General features: G+C 32.2%; 1 protein-coding gene across 1 annotated transcript; it reads right to left on the minus strand.

Annotated features, from left to right (window-relative positions):
- Positions 1–16,668: 16,668 nt before the first annotated feature.
- LOC131654883 (GDSL esterase/lipase EXL3-like) lies at positions 16,669–18,560 on the minus strand. The gene is made up of 5 exons (XM_058924806.1): positions 18,174–18,560; positions 17,946–18,076; positions 17,610–17,843; positions 17,135–17,390; positions 16,669–17,030 (listed from the first exon to the last, which is right to left on the minus strand). Exons 1-5 carry the CDS (start codon positions 18,424–18,426, stop codon positions 16,840–16,842), a joined length of 1,065 nt encoding a protein of 354 aa, XP_058780789.1. The 5' UTR covers positions 18,427–18,560; the 3' UTR covers positions 16,669–16,839.
- Between the last annotated feature and the right edge of the window lie 433 nt (positions 18,561–18,993).

Genomic DNA, 18,993 nt, shown 5'->3' on the forward strand with positions numbered 1-18,993 from the left:
TGTGGGCTCTTAAAACCCAATATATCCGCAAAAATAGTTGGGCCAAGTACTAGGGTTTTGAGAAACTTTTCAGCCACTCCAAATTAAACCTACCATCCCGTATACAATACTTTTACTATTATGCCCTTACTTAATAATTTTGGTTTTTTTAAAAATATCTTTAAGTATCAGATTTTTGGGCAAAGAATCCCGGACGTTATTGGAGGGTAACTTTGATAACTTTGGTTAATATTAATATAATACTTATGAGTTATTTATTGATAAAAAAAGTGACTAAAGTCACCAAAGTTATGATTCACCAAAGTTACTGAAACCTGACCCCAGATTTTTCTACATAGTGTCAGATTTTTTGTATATATATATATATATATATATATATATATATATATATATATATATATATATATATATATATATATATATATGAAAAAATATCGGATATTATAAAAAATTATCTGATTATTTGAAGAAATATCGATAAAAAAAGCATTATTTTATGGTAATTGTATGAAAAAGTATCGATTTTTTAAAATATTCGGTGCATGTTTATCGGTTTTTTAAATGGAAAATTTTATCGAACTGTGATGAAGTATGTATCAGAATGGTAGGCGCTTAAGAATCAACGCGGGAATAAAGTAAGTGCAGCAGAGATGAAGATGTTGCGTTGGATGTATCGTAAGACTAGAAATGATAGGATTAGAAATGAAAATATTAGAAAGAGTGTTGGGGTAGAACCTATAGTATAGAAGGTGGTGGAAAATAGACTTAGGTGGTTTGGACATGTAGAGAGAAAATTTATAAATTTTATGGTAAGGAGAGTAGATTCGATAAGAAAAAGTCAAACATCTAGAGGAAAAGAATTCATTAAGAAAGATCTCAAGATTAGCAATTTGAATAGAAGGTGATAGAATATTATGGCGAAAGTTAATTCATGTAGTCGATCCCACTTAGTAGGATAAGGTTCGATTGTTGTTATTGTTGTTGTTTTTGTTTTTGTACAGGAAAAAATGATCACCAATGCTAAGTCAAGAGATGTTCATCTCCCCCGTATAGAACAATGATCATTTGTGTCAAGTAGCGATGGGAATAGGCCCGGTCGGCCTATAGGGACCTACACCCTAGCCTATTTAAGGTCAGGTCAGGCAGGGCCTATTTAATAAAAATGTCAGGCAGGGCCTATTTAATAAAAATGTCAGGCTTATGATCTTTTAAAACCCTATTTAATTAAATAGAGCATGCTTAGGCTATTAAAAAAGCCTACGAAGCCTTATAGGTCGACCTATATATATATATATATATATATATATATATATATATATATATATATATATATATATATATATATATATATATATATTATAAATAGACTAGCATGTATATTAGAAAAAAAGTTGAATAGGTTGACCTATATATGCATATAGGTTAGAAAAATTGTTAAATAGGTCGGCCTATACATGTATATATAGGCCGACCTATAAGGCTTCTTAAGTAATATGGATTAATTGAAAACCTTAATGAGAAACAAACTTTTAAATAGGCTTGCAAGTGAGGCCAGACTTTTAAAAAACTCAGGCCAGACCGAAAAAACGAGCCTATAGTAGGCCATAGGTTAGACTCATACCTTGTAAGTTTATCGTAGGCCAGACTCAAGCCTTCTAAAACCTATCCTAATCTATTTTCACCCCTAGTGCCAAGGTGAAATAAGTTTGACCACTTAAAAGATCAAGTATAAATGATCATGTGCATCTAGATAAGAGAAATTATCATATTCCCTTGTACGGAAATTATTATATGCATGGTAATCAAAACACGACCGGCCTGTTGAATTGGGAACCGAAACTGTGTCCGACCCTTTTAACTCTAAAAACTGGCTTATTATAGAATCCATACAAAAATAAAAAAACCAAACAAAAACCAAAATAAACTGAAAGAATCGACAGTTTGGCTAGAGTCGTTTCAAGTTTTCGGAGGCCCTGTGTAGCTTAGCAATAGTATAACATGGAAAAAAATACATGCCCTTCTTAATCACGATTCAACCCGACAAATATTTTATGAGATCCTATTTACCTATAGTTTAATCCTGAGAAAATTGAGGCCTTGTGCGGTAGCCTGCCTTGCACGTAGAGCTGTCAAAATGGGCCGAAGCCCATGGGCCGACCCATCAGGCCCGAAAATAGTTAGGGTTTGGGCCTTATTTTTCGAGCCCATTTACATCCGGGCCTTTTTAAGCCCGACCCTAAAAAGCCCTAAAAAATATGCGCCGGCCCATATGGGCCATGGGTAGCCCGCAAGCCCGAAAATATTAAAATGCTTAATATAACTAGAAATTATCCTTTCCTAATTAATAATAGTATGCTATAAAAAATTTGCGTATTATGTATTTTAATTTTTTTTGGTAATTTTTTTTTAATAAAAGGTATAAATATCAAACAAAAGTTGATGGTTTGACTTAATTTCAAACTAAAAGGTTTCATCCTACTATAATTATGTAGATAGTATAGAAAAGGCACCATGACGTAAATATATATATATATATATATATATATATATATATATATATATATATATATATATATATATATATATATATATATATATATATATATATATATATATATATATATATATATATATATATATATATATATATAACAATTTGCTATAAAATAATATCCCATCAATCTAATTATAATTCTTATAAAATTTTATAACAGTTTATTGTTATTATTGTTATAAAATTATAATTGTCAAATATTTATATCTTAAAATTTGTTGGAACAAGTTACTTAATTTTGTGTGCTACATTAGATAATTTCTTATGTATTTTGAATAGTTGAAATTAAGTTAATATGTTGTTTTACATTTTAATTCTAACTTATATAGATTATTTAGAAATCGTAATTTTAGATATGAAAATCAATATATAAGTATTATTGCATGCAATTGCATGGTTATTAAAAAAATAAGGTGAAATTTTTTTTTTTTAAATAGGCCCGTTTAGGGCCTGGGCCCATTTAGGACCGGGTAGCCCGCAGCCCAGACAGGGCTGTGTCTGGGTAGTAAAAATGGAGCCCATTTAAAAATGGACTTTTTTTGCCCGGCCCTGAAAAGCCCGAGGCCCGCATGGGCCGACCCGTTTAGGGCCGGGTAGCCCATTTTGACAGCTCTACTTACACGCCCTCAAAGGCGGGCCCTGGGTTTAGCCTATTATAGGGGTTGGACCCACTTTTTCATTAGCTTCACCTAGATATGAAATTGCAAGCAACATTAATAACACTAACACATTTCTCTTTTCCTTCTGTTTTATTTGCAAAACTCTACCCATATTTTTCTCCTTTTATATTCATGTTTATTGTTTCTTTAATCAGATTAAAGATTTATAAGAATAAATTAGAGCAAAGATGTATAAGAAAGAGAGATATAGATTAACAAGGAAAAATAGATAAAATGTGGAGTACAAAATGAGGAAATGAGGAGTTTCCTTATTTGCCTGGTGTTTTAATTGAAAGGGTCCAAACTTTAAATTGAAAAGGTTGAGTATTGAGATTTTACACTGTCAATCCCAATTATATTTGAGACCTCCTATTTTTTCGTATTAACCAAAATGTTTTTGTCAACATTTACTTTATCTCAAAATAGCATTTGGTAAAAAAGAATCACTCTAAAAAAGCCGTAAAATTTTAAAAAATGGGTAGTATATTAAAAAAACTGATAGTTCATATCGAGCGGGCCTATAAAAAATTAAAGTTAACACTATCGTATTTTTTGATAAATCCGGAATTTTTTGTAATTTTCCAAATTTTTAAAAAATTCAGTAGTTCATATCTGATATGCAAAAAAAATGAAGTTAACACTACATAATTTTTTGAAATATTTGACAAAAACTCGTAGATTGGTACCGGAAAATACCTAGAGACTGCAAATTAATAACCTTCCGTATATACATCTACGAAACTTTCGTTGTTACATTTTTACAACAGAAAAGAATAATAAGGAACGTTAGCATATTGAAATGTTAAAAATTGATTATATTGTAATGTTAAATAGTGACTATATTACATTTCCAAAATTCAAAACAAATCAAAATAAGTGTCGTCGGCTAAATCTATTGGGGATTCCATGTTTGACTTTTCCGCATTCGATTTCTCTTTGATGTTGTTCAATCTTTTGAATTCGTGCATCCTATCAACGAAAAGATCCGGCCACGTCTCGACATTTTCGGTAGAATAAGTTGCCCAATCTAGTGACATAGGTGGTATGCGACATCTCGGTTTCAAGTAAACTTATACAGAATGACTTGAAAATTGAGGCCTTGTGCGGTAGCCTGCCTTGCACGTAGAGCTGTCAAAATGGGCCGAAGCCCATGGGCCGACCCATCAGGCCCGAAAATAGTTAGGGTTTGGGCCTTATTTTTCGAGCCCATTTACATCCGGGCCTTTTTAAGCCCGACCCTAAAAAGCCCTAAAAAATATGCGCCGGCCCATATGGGCCATGGGTAGCCCGCAAGCCCGAAAATATTAAAATGCTTAATATAACTAGAAATTATCCTTTCCTAATTAATAATAGTATGCTATAAAAAATTTGCGTATTATGTATTTTAATTTTTTTTGGTAATTTTTTTTTAATAAAAGGTATAAATATCAAACAAAAGTTGATGGTTTGACTTAATTTCAAACTAAAAGGTTTCATCCTACTATAATTATGTAGATAGTATAGAAAAGGCACCATGACGTAAATATATATATATATATATATATATATATATATATATATATATATATATATATATATATATAACAATTTGCTATAAAATAATATCCCATCAATCTAATTATAATTCTTATAAAATTTTATAACAGTTTATTGTTATTATTGTTATAAAATTATAATTGTCAAATATTTATATCTTAAAATTTGTTGGAACAAGTTACTTAATTTTGTGTGCTACATTAGATAATTTCTTATGTATTTTGAATAGAAATTAAGTTAATATGTTGTTTTACATTTTAATTCTAACTTATATAGATTATTTAGAAATCGTAATTTTAGATATGAAAATCAATATATAAGTATTATTGCATGCAATTGCATGGTTATTAAAAAAATAAGGTGAAATTTTTTTTTTTTAAATAGGCCCGTTTAGGGCCTGGGCCCATTTAGGACCGGGTAGCCCGCAGCCCAGACAGGGCTGTGTCTGGGTAGTAAAAATGGAGCCCATTTAAAAATGGACTTTTTTTGCCCGGCCCTGAAAAGCCCGAGGCCCGCATGGGCTGACCCGTTTAGGGTCGGGTAGCCCATTTTGACAGCTCTACTTACACGCCCTCAAAGGCGGCCCTGGGTTTAGCCTATTATAGGGGTTGGACCCACTTTTTCATTAGCTTCACCTAGATATGAAATTGCAAGCAACATTAATAACACTAACACATTTCTCTTTTCCTTCTGTTTTATTTGCAAAACTCTACCCATATTTTTCTCCTTTTATATTCATGTTTATTGTTTCTTTAATCAGATTAAAGATTTATAAGAATAAATTAGAGCAAAGATGTATAAGAAAGAGAGATATAGATTAACAAGGAAAAATAGATAAAATGTGGAGTACAAAATGAGGAAATGAGGAGTTTCCTTATTTGCCTGGTGTTTTAATTGAAAGGGTCCAAACTTTAAATTGAAAAGGTTGAGTATTGAGATTTTACACTGTCAATCCCAATTATATTTGAGACCTCCTATTTTTTCGTATTAACCAAAATGTTTTTGTCAACATTTACTTTATCTCAAAATAGCATTTGGTAAAAAAGAATCACTCTAAAAAAGCCGTAAAATTTTAAAAAATGGGTAGTATATTAAAAAAACTGATAGTTCATATCGAGCGGGCCTATAAAAAATTAAAGTTAACACTATCGTATTTTTTGATAAATCCGGAATTTTTTGTAATTTTCCAAATTTTTAAAAAATTCAGTAGTTCATATCTGATATGCAAAAAAAATGAAGTTAACACTACATAATTTTTTGAAATATTTGACAAAAACTCGTAGATTGGTACCGGAAAATACCTAGAGACTGCAAATTAATAACCTTCCGTATATACATCTACGAAACTTTCGTTGTTACATTTTTACAACAGAAAAGAATAATAAGGAACGTTAGCATATTGAAATGTTAAAAATTGATTATATTGTAATGTTAAATAGTGACTATATTACATTTCCAAAATTCAAAACAAATCAAAATAAGTGTCGTCGGCTAAATCTATTGGGGATTCCATGTTTGACTTTTCCGCATTCGATTTCTCTTTGATGTTGTTCAATCTTTTGAATTCGTGCATCCTATCAACGAAAAGATCCGGCCACGTCTCGACATTTTCGGTAGAATAAGTTGCCCAATCTAGTGACATAGGTGGTATGCGACATCTCGGTTTCAAGTAAACTTATACAGAATGACTTGATTTTGCAAGCCATATAATACACATGATGCGGTCATTTGGATTTCTAGGTGGTGCGGTGCGGAGTGTAACACCCCCTATCTATAACCCCAAAAATATAACATACAATTAGAGTAAATTAGCATGCATACATGAAAAGGGTGTCACATTGACATTCCCAAAACTAAAAGCTTTCAAGAACCAACAAAACAAATCTCAGTCAACAGATACACTTGGTCATAAATACAATATACATGAAATATTACGCTTTTCAATGCATACAACAGCGAAAATAACATTACTCATGTATTAGCAAAATGATCATATCTCATACTATAATCATGTCTCAAAATATTCATGAGGATCATCACCAAATACCAAATCCAGAATATTAGGCACCAAGGTCGCTCAACAACAAAGCATTATCTCAAAGATACATAATCCATAAGTAATTATCACAATACATCTAAATAAAAAGAAGACCAACATGGATTCTCCGCTATCCTCGTGCAAAGCACCACTATATTCGATACCCGAGCGATGTCGCATAGAACATCATTCCAACAGAAGAGTGAGAATTCAAATCATCATATAAATATGTAAAAATAAGCAATGCAAATATAAGAATTCATCACACCTTGCATAATCATGTAAATAATATTTCACAAATCTATTTCACATAGTCAAATATGCAACAAGACTCAAAATAGAATTCAACACAATTATCACAAATCACATCATCACATAGCATCCACAAATCATAATGCATGTGACTCGACAACAACATATGCAACTCATGCATGTGGTACCAACTCTATTATCTCTTTCGGACATACCGGGTCTATCTCCCAGACAGATAACTTGCAAAAGCCTGTTCTCTAAGCTTTCAAGCCCCCCTCTCTGAGCTTGGGACAAGTCACTAGTCTCTGCGAGAACTAGCACCCATTTCCTCTTGACATAAATGATGCATGTGCAATTCAACAACCACATATGCAAATTAAGACCATCTCTCAATCTTAATTATTCAATCATACCACAATAATCCACTCATATGAATTATCCACCAAAAGATGCACAACACGCATCAAGTAAACATCCTCAACAAAGTGCATTCAAATAACATACATTTATTAGCACACATCATGAATAACATACCACAAGTTATACTAAACTCATGTTATTCATACAACAACATCATAATTTATTCATCAAGTTCCAAACATTCTACTTCTATCATAAAGATAATTAATTTACTTTCCTAATGCTTCGAACGACACGTAAAACAGTTACGAATCAAAATTTATGCCCTTTAGAAAATTCATAAAACAGGGTACTTTCGCCCGACGAAAGCCCTCACTCACCCGACGAAGGCATTGAAAAGGTCGCTCGTCCGACGAATCACACCAGAAACAGAAAAGTATTGTGCGTTTTCAGCACTTCCAACACAAAACCAAATACGAGTTTTTCATGTTATATGTCTAAAATACACCCATCAAACACCAAATTATCACCATACAATAGCAACCTAATGCATTACTCTTTATGGGTACTAACCTGTCACATCAATTTCTCCTATTTCATCATCAATTTCAAGAGTTATATCAAAACCCTAACTATCCCAAAACCTCATAAATTGAAACACCCAATTCTAAACATATATCCTACCCATTGCATAAAGTCACATAGAACCATAATAATGGGAAGTCAAACCCTTATCTCTTGAAGAATCTCCTTCTTCTTCTAGTTCCACACTTCCTCTTTTCTCCTCTTTTTTCTCTTCTCTTGAGCTCTCTCTTTCTCCCAATGATAATTATGACAACTAAACCTAATTTCTTTTTACTATCCTTTTTAAGTCTAATAGGCTTAGCTACCCATTCACTTATTATTTCTATTCTCAATAATTAGGCCCAATAGCATATTACCTCGTTATTCTACTAATAACTTAAACAATTAATTAACATAATAACACACCATTAAATAATTAAATAATTATAATACCATATAATAATTAAATAAGTAAATAATTAATAAAATAATTAAATAAATAACTAATAAAATAGGGTTGTTACACGGAGCGCGAAAAAGGTTTTCGAAAACCTGTGTCAAGTCAATGCACACCATATCATATGCACATGCAATAAGATGCCCTGTTTTCGTGAATATCATCCATGTTGACACCGGTGCGTGACCGCTCAACAAAGGATCAAGAGATTCGTAAACCGATTAAAATTTATCTTTCTCTCCATATAACCGCGTGTATGACTTTTTATGCGTCTTCAAATCATGAATAAGTTGATGACGAACAAGCGCATGACTATCCTCTCCCTTACCAAGTAAAGCTGAAACGGATCGGTAACCATAATTACAGTCCCTCTCTATATTGACGACCTGTTCGATGTACTTGTGCATAAAAACTGGCATCTCTTTGATGAATGGAATTTTTCGGTGGAATCAGTGTCGAAGGCGATTTGGTTATGCGAGCTCCTTTCATGGAACGTTTTTGAGATTAAGGTGTCGGTGAGTCGGGAAAAAGTTTATCAAAATGCTCACAATAATAAGGAGACCGTGTAGTCGAGTTGTCATTCGGTGTAGGCTTTATTTTCTTCTGAGGACCATTTGCCTTTACCAGTTGAGAAGGCGGTTTCATGTTGATTGTTTTGGGATATCTAATCTTCCTCAATTTTTATTTGATCTGGAGTTTCATGTTGTCATTGGCCTTCGAAAATATCTCTTGTATCACTTCCAATTTTGTAGAATTAGAGATATTCCGTTTACCTCCTTCCATGCAATCATCATCATCGAAACTAAGTCTTTTTGAACGAGGGCTAACTTCGTCCATTCTTATTGTCTCACCTAGTTTCATCTTTTTAGCAATAACACAAGCACACGGGAGGGAGACCATGTGTTTTTGAAATATTGCAACCACATTTAGCGCTATCGGAACTTACAGTTTCACCTCGTGAGGCCTCGTGAAAATTATAGTTCAACCCGGGCCGAGACATACTGCCGGTCAATTGAGAATAAAAAGTATTGTCCTTAAATTGATGTTCCAACACCGTTATGCTCAGACCAAATGTGGTTTGTATCTCATTATGTTGATTTTTAATCATTAGATTTACGGAGTCCCAATCTCGACAAAAGTTACCATGGCTATTACCTAACCAATTTTTTAAACTAGCATGTGCCAACTCAACTCTGTTTGTGGTTGTATTCCCAAGGAGTCAGACATTATCAGTCCATGCACAGACAAACTTCTCCTTCACCTTATCGAGAATTGTGCTTTCAACATATTTCAATAAATCAGGATACTTTTTACACACTTTCCAAAATTGAATGACAGAATCGGCATATAATTCTTCTGTTGAAGAATTTATAATACGATTCCATGCATCAATTATTTGTTGAACATTCACACCGGGCTTCACCAATTTTCCACCTCCGGACTCTAATTGTTTCGTCCCTACCAAGGGTTTAACCTTATTTCTCACATGACATGTTATGTGATATTGACAAAGTAATGCATTAGAAGAAGGAAATACCCTTGTCACCAAATTCATCAATGCGGTATTGCGGTCCGTAACAATCGCCTTAGGCATCTCAACTTGTTCCTTCAAAAGTGACCGACACACCTCGAATGCCCATTTAAAATTATCCTTTTTTTCACACTCCAAAAAAGCAAAACCAACAACACATGTCTTCTTAGTAGATGTAACACCAACCATCTCAAATAATGGAAGTCTACACGTGTTGGTCTTGTAGGTAGAATCGCGAATGAGCACTGTTGAGAACGTGTTGAACAACTTTATCGAATCTGGACGAGTCCAAAAAATATCTCGGACCGTAACTCCATTGTCGCAAATTCTGTACCGGGACACGTAACTGTTATCATCCAATAATTTCAACAGTTGTTGCATCTCACTTCTATCTCCCCTAATCGCCTTGTTAGTCGGGTACCGAATGTTACGCACTTGCCTTATATTTGATTCATTGTCGGGTTCCTTCCGTTTCAATTGGCAAGTATATTTTTCGGTTGGACAAGATTCAAGGTCATGTCACTAATACATATCTTCTCTTCCGATTTTAGCCGACATACACTAGAATGACCTTATAACTTCGAGCACAATTCGTGGTTATGCGTCCCACAAATAACACTAAATTTCCATTTCTTGTTAGCCAACTAATAACCATAAATTTTAAAAGGGCACTTACATTTTCTACTACCCGTGTCGTCTCATTTAAACTTCCATAGAGGAGTATGGTTTTTCCCGCTTCTTTCGCACAACATTGTTACACAAGCATTTCTTCTTTCCGAACCATTATTCGATCTTCCTATTATCACACCAAAACCAACTATAGTTGCAACCTTACAAATCCATGTGAGCATGCTATCACGATCATCAATCTCTTGCTTGTTATTAAAGTCATCGTTGATATCTACCGCCTTTATGACAACCCCTTTAACATTAGGAGAAATATCTTTTGTAGAAACTAATATTTTGAGATATTACTGGGGTGCACCATAACTATTTGTAAACAATAACAAAAATAACAAAAAATTACAAAACTCCTGTAAAAAAATAGCACATACATATTCCATAAAAGTACATACGGAACATGTTCATCTTCAACACGTTTTGGAGTTGTACCTACATAAACCACGTTACTTTTTTTTTTAATAAAAAAATGATGATTAATATGAGCAATGTAATGGACAAAGTTAAATCTTTACCTAAAATTAAAGTGAAAAATGATATTGATGATATAAGGTTTTTTAGGTCGATGAAGGTAAGTGTTGAAGAAGAAAAGCAACAATGGGGCGTGATCATGCTGGTTCAAAGTATAGCAGAACGTTCCAGAGCTATATCTACGGAACATTCTGGCGCTAAGACACACCGTAGATATAGCTCCGGAAAATCCCTGAGTTGAATTAATTCGAAGTTTTTCCAATGTTTACCAGTTTAAAATACTTCTGTATGTGTAGCTCTGGAAAAACAAAATTTTGTCCAAAAAATGTGCTCCATGATGTGCATCTCTGGAAGCAGAGGGCATAAATGAAATTGTACTATGTGCCTAAGAGTATCAAGGAGTAGATTGAGATATTCTCTTTTTTTGACAATTTTTTTATGAACCTACCAACCTTCTTGGAAACCCGCGGCGAATTTCCAAAAATGTCCATATATTTCGGAAGTGCATCTCCGAAGTCACCTTTTTATGAAAAAAAGTTGGTTTCAGAGATGTACTTCCGAAAACACCTTATTTTTTTGAAAAAAAAGGTGATTTCGGAGATGCACTTCCGGAAACACCTTTTTTTTTGGAAAGGTGTGTCTTCGGAGATGCATACCTGAAATATTCTAATTTTTGGTCTTGAAATTTTTCGGATATGCATATCCGAAAAAACTCAATAATTATTAAAAAATTAAAATCAAGGTGAATATTAGCCTAATAAATATTTTAATCAACATCTTATTTTTATACATAAAATTAATAATAATAAAGATATTTATTTACTATTTTCTTTTTTGATAAATATTTTTTTTTCATAAACTAATTTTCAAAAACAATTTATAGTTAAAAAAAATCATTTTATAAACAAAATTTTCAAAACAATTTTAGAGTTAAAAATTATTTTACTAACTTATATAAATGAAAAATATTTTTATTATATTTCATGAGTAAATTTTGAATTATATAAAATTAAATATATAATTTATTCACTAAACAAAATTAAGACAAAATCTTCTTGTAATTTTTTTAAACTAAATGAAAAATGATTTTTTTATCATAATTAATTATTAAAATAATTTTTAAATTTGTGATTTTTATTTATTATTTTGAAAAACTATGTAATTCTAAATTTATATTAAAATATGAACAAAGTAGTAAATAATTTTATTCTTACTTGATCTCTTTTATTTTAAATTTTTGTTAAATAATTAGTAATGTATTTATTTTTTCTATAATCATAATTGTTGTGTATCAGTTATAATTTTAGTAATTATTAATATCAAATTTATCAAAAAATAATTAAATTTTTATGAGTTTTATTTTTTAATTTATAATTGGAATTAGAATAGAAATATCAACCGTATACTTATCATTATTATTATTCATAACTTATAAATTATATTTGAATTAATCAATATCCAAAAAATTTTAATTTTTTGGGATTTTTTCGGATATGCATATCAGAAAAAACCTCTGACCATTTTTTGGGGTTTTTTCGGAGAAGCATCTCCGAATTAACCAAAATCTCAATTTTTTCGAAGATGCATCTTCGAAGAGTATTTTGGGGTTTCAGTAGATTTTTTACCCCATGAGATCTATAAAGAAATTGTCCTTTTTTTCTTTCTGGTTTATGGCCATATGGGCCTCCCCTAAATTGGCCCAGTTCGGGTTTTGTTGCTCAGCACCACCGCACTTCCTTTTCAAAGCTCCTAGCGCCCCATGGTTGCCTGGTGGGCCTCTTGGATCTATTTCAGCACATATTCTTTTTTCCTTATCATTTTTCTTTTGTTCTTTTCTTAATCAATTAATTAATTTCGTGTTAGATAATTAATCATGTTAATTAAATTTCAATTACAATAGTAAATTGATTGAATTTGACTTAATTGATTAATGATGTTAGTTGATTTTTAATTAATTTAATTAATTAGTTAATTATGCTTTTTAATTGGTTAATTAAAATAACTTGACAATATTTTTTTTTATAAATAATAAACCTTGGTCAACATCAAGTTCTTTTTTTCAATTTCTTTTTAATATTCAAAAACACTTTAATAATCGAATCGAGTTTTGTCCATAATTGAGGAATTAAGGGTTTATACGTACTTGCACAAATTATTCTAAAGCATTTAGGCGATGACCGTTAAACCTTTGTTTGAATGCTTGGATTCCATTAAAGACTCCTTAAACTCGATTTGTCTCACTTTTTCACAAAATATTTAAAATTAATTCAAACTCATCACTTTATTTTTCGCCAAGTGTGAATCTCTTTTTCTCGCCCAAGCGCGAATTTCATTCGCCCAAGTGCGAACATTTTCATAAATAAAATCAATCAACACACAAAAAGTTTCTTTCTACCCCGAACTACGACGCTCTGACTTTCCCACTGCATGAGGGAATATGTAGTTACAAGATGCAATGTCTTGACGAGCACAATAATAAAAAAAATCAAATCTCGTTTCTTTCTCCTCACTTAATAATTAAGAACGCGAGTAAACATCAAGCTAACAATCGATCACAAGACTAACTAAATGGATACCATCGAGTGCGATGGATGTGAGGGATGCTAATACCTTCCCCTTGCATAACCGATTATTGAACTCTAATTTGGTTGTGATGACCATCCTATCCCTTCTTTCGTGGGTTTTATCGATATTTTCCCTTTCCTTTTAGAATAAATAAAATTTGGTGGTGACTCTATTGTATTTCGAGCGTGCGAACGCTCGAGTATTTTTTGCGTCGTGACATATACCACCACCATTCTCAGTTTCTTCAACTTTCATCCACTTTGTTTCTCAACGTGCAATTTAAATTTCTTGAATTGTGTGAATACCTCACTCTTCCTTACAATAAGGTAAATCCACATATATCTAGTGAAATCATCTATGAAAGTTAGGAAATGGCAGTTACCTCCATTCGGTGTTACTTCAAAAGTTCCACACACATCAGAGTGAAGTAGCTTCAACTTTTCCTCCCACTTAGTCATGCTTGGATGCTTTCCTAGCCTGCTTTGTTTTGCAATATTCCTCACACACCTGACTTAGTTCCTTCACCTGAGGTATGTCGTCACCAATTTCTCCAGGTTGAGCATACCTAAAATTTTGAAGTTTAGATGTCCATACATGTGATATCATAGCTAACTCTTGTCCTCTTCTGCAATCAAAGCAAGACATTTGTGATCAACCATGTTGATCTCTACTTTGAAGGTCTTGTTTGCCAATGGTGCTTTCAGAATCAATATTTCATCACCATCATACACCTCCATCTACTTCTTTTTTAGCTTGATGTTGTACCCTTTATCAAGTAATTAACCTATTCTTATCAAGTTACTTGTCATAAAAGGTACATACAACACATCAGTGATATTGGCTTTTTGACCATCCTTTCTAACCACACATATTTTTCCTTTTCCACCTGGTATGACCTACCTGCCATTTGCAAACTTGATCACTTTCTTGACTGATTCATCTAACTTGTTAAACTAGTTTTTATTTCTAGTCATGTGGTTACTGCATCCTGCATCCAAGTACCACATATTGGTTTACTCGGTGTTCGACTAAGTGTTGGCCATGAGTAACACATCATCAAAATCATTCTCTCCAACATTTGCATGTTGCACTTCATCGCTCTCTTTCGATCGTGCTTCCTTCTTTCTTCGACATTCTCGAACATAATGGCAAAATCCTTGATAGTTGTAACATTACACCTCCATCATGTCAACTTTCTTCGCTGAATACTTTGTTGCACATGTATTTCTTTGTTAAATTAGAGTGATTATTTGAATTCTTGCTTTACTTTACATCATTAGCAAGATTCTTTCTTCGTTTCGCTTTCGTTTTTCCAGACTTCTCGATGAATCTTGCTTGCAGTGCATGTTTAGACACTTTCTCCCTTTCTGAGTTTCTCTACTCCAGCCTCATCTCATGAGCCTCTAATGAAGTTTGAAGTTCTTTTAACTTTATCTCAGCTAGGTTTTTAGACTCTTCATTTGACACTACAATGTAATCAAAATTTGCAGCCAGAGATCTAAACATTTTCTCAATCTTTTGCAAATCGTTGATTGATTCACCACACGCCTTCATCTGGTTCGTTAACAGCACCATACGTGAAAAGTATTGCGAAACTGATCCATCTTCCTTCATATGAGTCATCTTGAATTGATTTCACATCATCTGGAACTTCACCAATTTTTAGCTTTTCATCTTTGTCGTACAAGTTCTTTAACTTGTCTCACGCTCCTTTAGTTGATTCTTCTTCAATAATCTTATCAAACACGTTAGGATCCACACACTGGTGAATCAAGGATAAAGATTTTCCATTTTTCTTCCTTTTATCCTTGTGCGCAGCCTTCTATTCATCATCTGGATTCGCGGTTTTTACTCTCATATTGAGGGGTTTTCCACATTAAAATATCGATGTTCTTTTTGTGCCTTTATTTGTTTGATTTGCTGTTATTCCTAATAGATTCTTACAAGTTTGAGGAATTTTATATCCGCTGCGTATTAGTTTGTTATTGTGTGTTAATTTCCCATCATATATAGTATATGGAGTTGGATTACTTTGCAAGTTCGTGGAAGAGCCACACATTAGTCATTTGCAAGGAGCAAAGAGGATTCTTTGTTATATCAAAGGTACTTTGATCAGAGGTATTTTTTATGCTAATAATAAAGATGTGAAGTTTGTCAGATACACAAATAGTGATCGGACAAGTGATATAGAAACAAGAAAAAGCACACCAAGTTATGCATTTTATTTGGTTACTGATGCAATATTGTGGTCTTCGAAGAAACAACCTATTGTTATATTTTCAACAGCATAAGCGTAATATATAGTAGCGACTAGTTGTGCTACTCAAACAACATGGTTGAGAAGAATTTTAGAAGTCATACACCAAAAGCAAAATAGTCTAACAAATATATTTTGTGACAACAAGTTTGGTACTGCACTGAGTAAGAATTCAATATTGATATTCGGTTTCACAAGATAAGAGAGTTAATAGCCGAGAAAGAAGTGCTGATCGAATATTGATCCATTTTGAAGAACAAATTGCAGATATTTTTACAAAACTATTAAAAATTGAGTTATTTTATAAGTTGAAGAGAATGATGGGAATAAATATAATGCGAGCTTAATTTAAGGGAGACAATATAATAATTAAATCAAATTAAAAAAAAAAAATTCAAATGAGTCAAGTATTCTAGAATTTGGTTGGAAACCGCAACTAGAAAACTTTAATTAGATATTTAGATTTTTTTGGGAATCACTAAATAATAACATGACATATTCTCATTCTTCAATATTAAGAAAAGCATGTCATTGGACCAGAATGTATGAAATGCCTATAGCATGTGATAGATTTACTTAATGCCCAAGATTGCTCACATAAATGTTAAGTATAGAAAGCCTATAATACCATGTCTTATGTATATGTAGCATTATAAAAAAATATACATGAATCAAAGAGTCTTAAGAAAATTGCTTGCTTTGCCTTATAAATTTTAGATAAGCTTTAAATCTCATTTGACATCATATATTGTCTGGTCTATAAAAATCATCTCAAAAGGCTACAATTTCATCTTTGTAACTCAAACATTTCATACACTTTCCTCCTTCAACACCAAATAAATTTGTTTTGCAAGAATTTAGTAAGCCTAACATGCAATTGAGTTATTTATATCAAACTAACCCAAAAAAAAAAACTAGAGAAATTGGTGCATATATTTTTGAATAAGAGAATCTACAAGCTTTATATAGACACTCTCTGTGGGATGAAAACTGTCCCAAAAAACATAGTCATTGGCATTTTCACACGTAGTAGAGAATTGATTACACAACACTGATGCCTCTACTTCACCTGTTCCACAACATCCTTTGTCTCCAACTTTATAACCTGCCATTATAAAACAATACACATAAATTTTCCACATTAATGTCATTGCAATATTAATTAACTACTATAACAAATTGTAATAAAAAATAAATTTCAAACTATACCATAATTTTGATAATTTACAATGATGTCAAGAAGAGGTGCATAAACATCAAGATAAACCATCCTTGAATTAGTCAACCTATGGTTAAGAGAAGTCAACTCCTTTGATAATTTAGTGTTAAATAACTTGCACAAATCATTGATTTTTTCTGAACATTCTCTCTCAATTCCTCCAGCAACTGTTCTTTGAAAAGGCACACATCCAATTGGTGGAGCACTAAATACTCCTATCTTTCTTGCACCAAGTTTATATATTTCCTTTTATTTACATTCAAGAGAAAATATAAACATAAGTATATAAATATTTTTTTCATTAATATAATCAAGATTATACAGAAAGAGCAGACAAACAAACAGAATAAAAAATATTATATCCATATAAAAAACTATAAACAGAAAAAATTCAATTGAATCATTTAAGTTTTTTTAAATTTTTAATTACTTTGTTGAAACACAATATTTTGAGTAGGGACATACCGTTAAGAAATTTGTAGCGGCGTTGAGCATGAGATCAGTGTAAGCGGGAACATCGTATTGTAATTCTCTAACATGACTCAAAAAATATGTATTGGAGATGTCATTGCTTCCTTGAACAACAAGGTAGATACTATTTTCTATGATGAAGTTTGCTCTTTCCTCTCCAACAAGTCCTTTTAGCTTTCCTATGTATTCTTTGAACAATTCTATTTGATCGGACAATGATATAACTGACTAGTTATATGATATAGAACAATTACATAATTAGAAAGGAATAGAAAGAAAAAAAAAATTATTCAAATAAGTTTAAGGAAATTAAAATAAATATATGTTTACCGCTATTTGCGATGTGAGAGGATCGTATCCGGCACCACCCGACGCAAAGCAAACACCCGTGATGAGGTCGTTAGGTTGAATATTTGGATCCAAATATGCAGGAAGAAGTTCCTTAATACCTAATACTTCAACTGTGAAAAATAAATAGAAGTCATATTTAATCACTGTTTAAATATTTTATGAGATTCTGTAAAGTGTAAGTTAGCACGCCTTACATGCCTGACATACCTAAAAAGTCGGATGGAACTTTTCCATTGCCGAACCGACCAGTTGGGACACCTCCTTTGAAATCTTTCCCATATGGAGGAAAATTGCACTTGGCAAGTGTTTTCATGTTATTATTGTTGTTACCTGTATCCATGATTGAATCTCCAAAAGCAAACACTGCTGGTAATGAAACATTTGGTGGAAGTTTTATAGCATGAGTTGTGTAAGAAACAACTCCTCCCAACAATATGAAACATATCAGCAAGGTACACATTGAAGAACAACTAGATGTCTAGCTATAATTCTTCTTGCAAGTGCTTCTTCTTCTTCTCTTCCCCTCAATTTTCATCTGAATTAAAGATACATCATTTTAGCTTTTACTCATTTATTGCTGGCATGAAAACTGAAATCACTTCATCTAACTTCTGACTGTACGAACTATTTTGTCTTTTATTTTTTTCATATCAATTTTACAAATTTAATATTGATTAAGTAAACTTAAACCTTCACCGCAGGGTAAGGGTCAATTTTTTATAAAAAAAACAAGGAGCACGAGTCATTTGGTTTATACGAATTATTTTAAATTTCTGTAATATAAAATTGATTTTTCAACAAAATTTTCTCTTTAGGGTATACCAACATTTTTTTCTCCTAAAGCTTACACTCGTGATTATAAGTAGATAGCTACATGAAAAGAGAGGATACGGTCGTAATAATTTATAAGATGCCCACTAGGTGTAGTGTATCTATGCAACTGTGCTGTGCATACTCAAGTTGCACACATGTTCAAAAAAATAATGTTTTTTTCCATATTAAAAATCATTTTGTCACTTTTCAATTT

The sequence above is a fragment of the Vicia villosa genome, linkage group LG3 (assembly GCF_029867415.1).
Source record: "Vicia villosa cultivar HV-30 ecotype Madison, WI linkage group LG3, Vvil1.0, whole genome shotgun sequence".
NCBI classification, from domain to species: domain Eukaryota; kingdom Viridiplantae; phylum Streptophyta; class Magnoliopsida; order Fabales; family Fabaceae; genus Vicia; species Vicia villosa.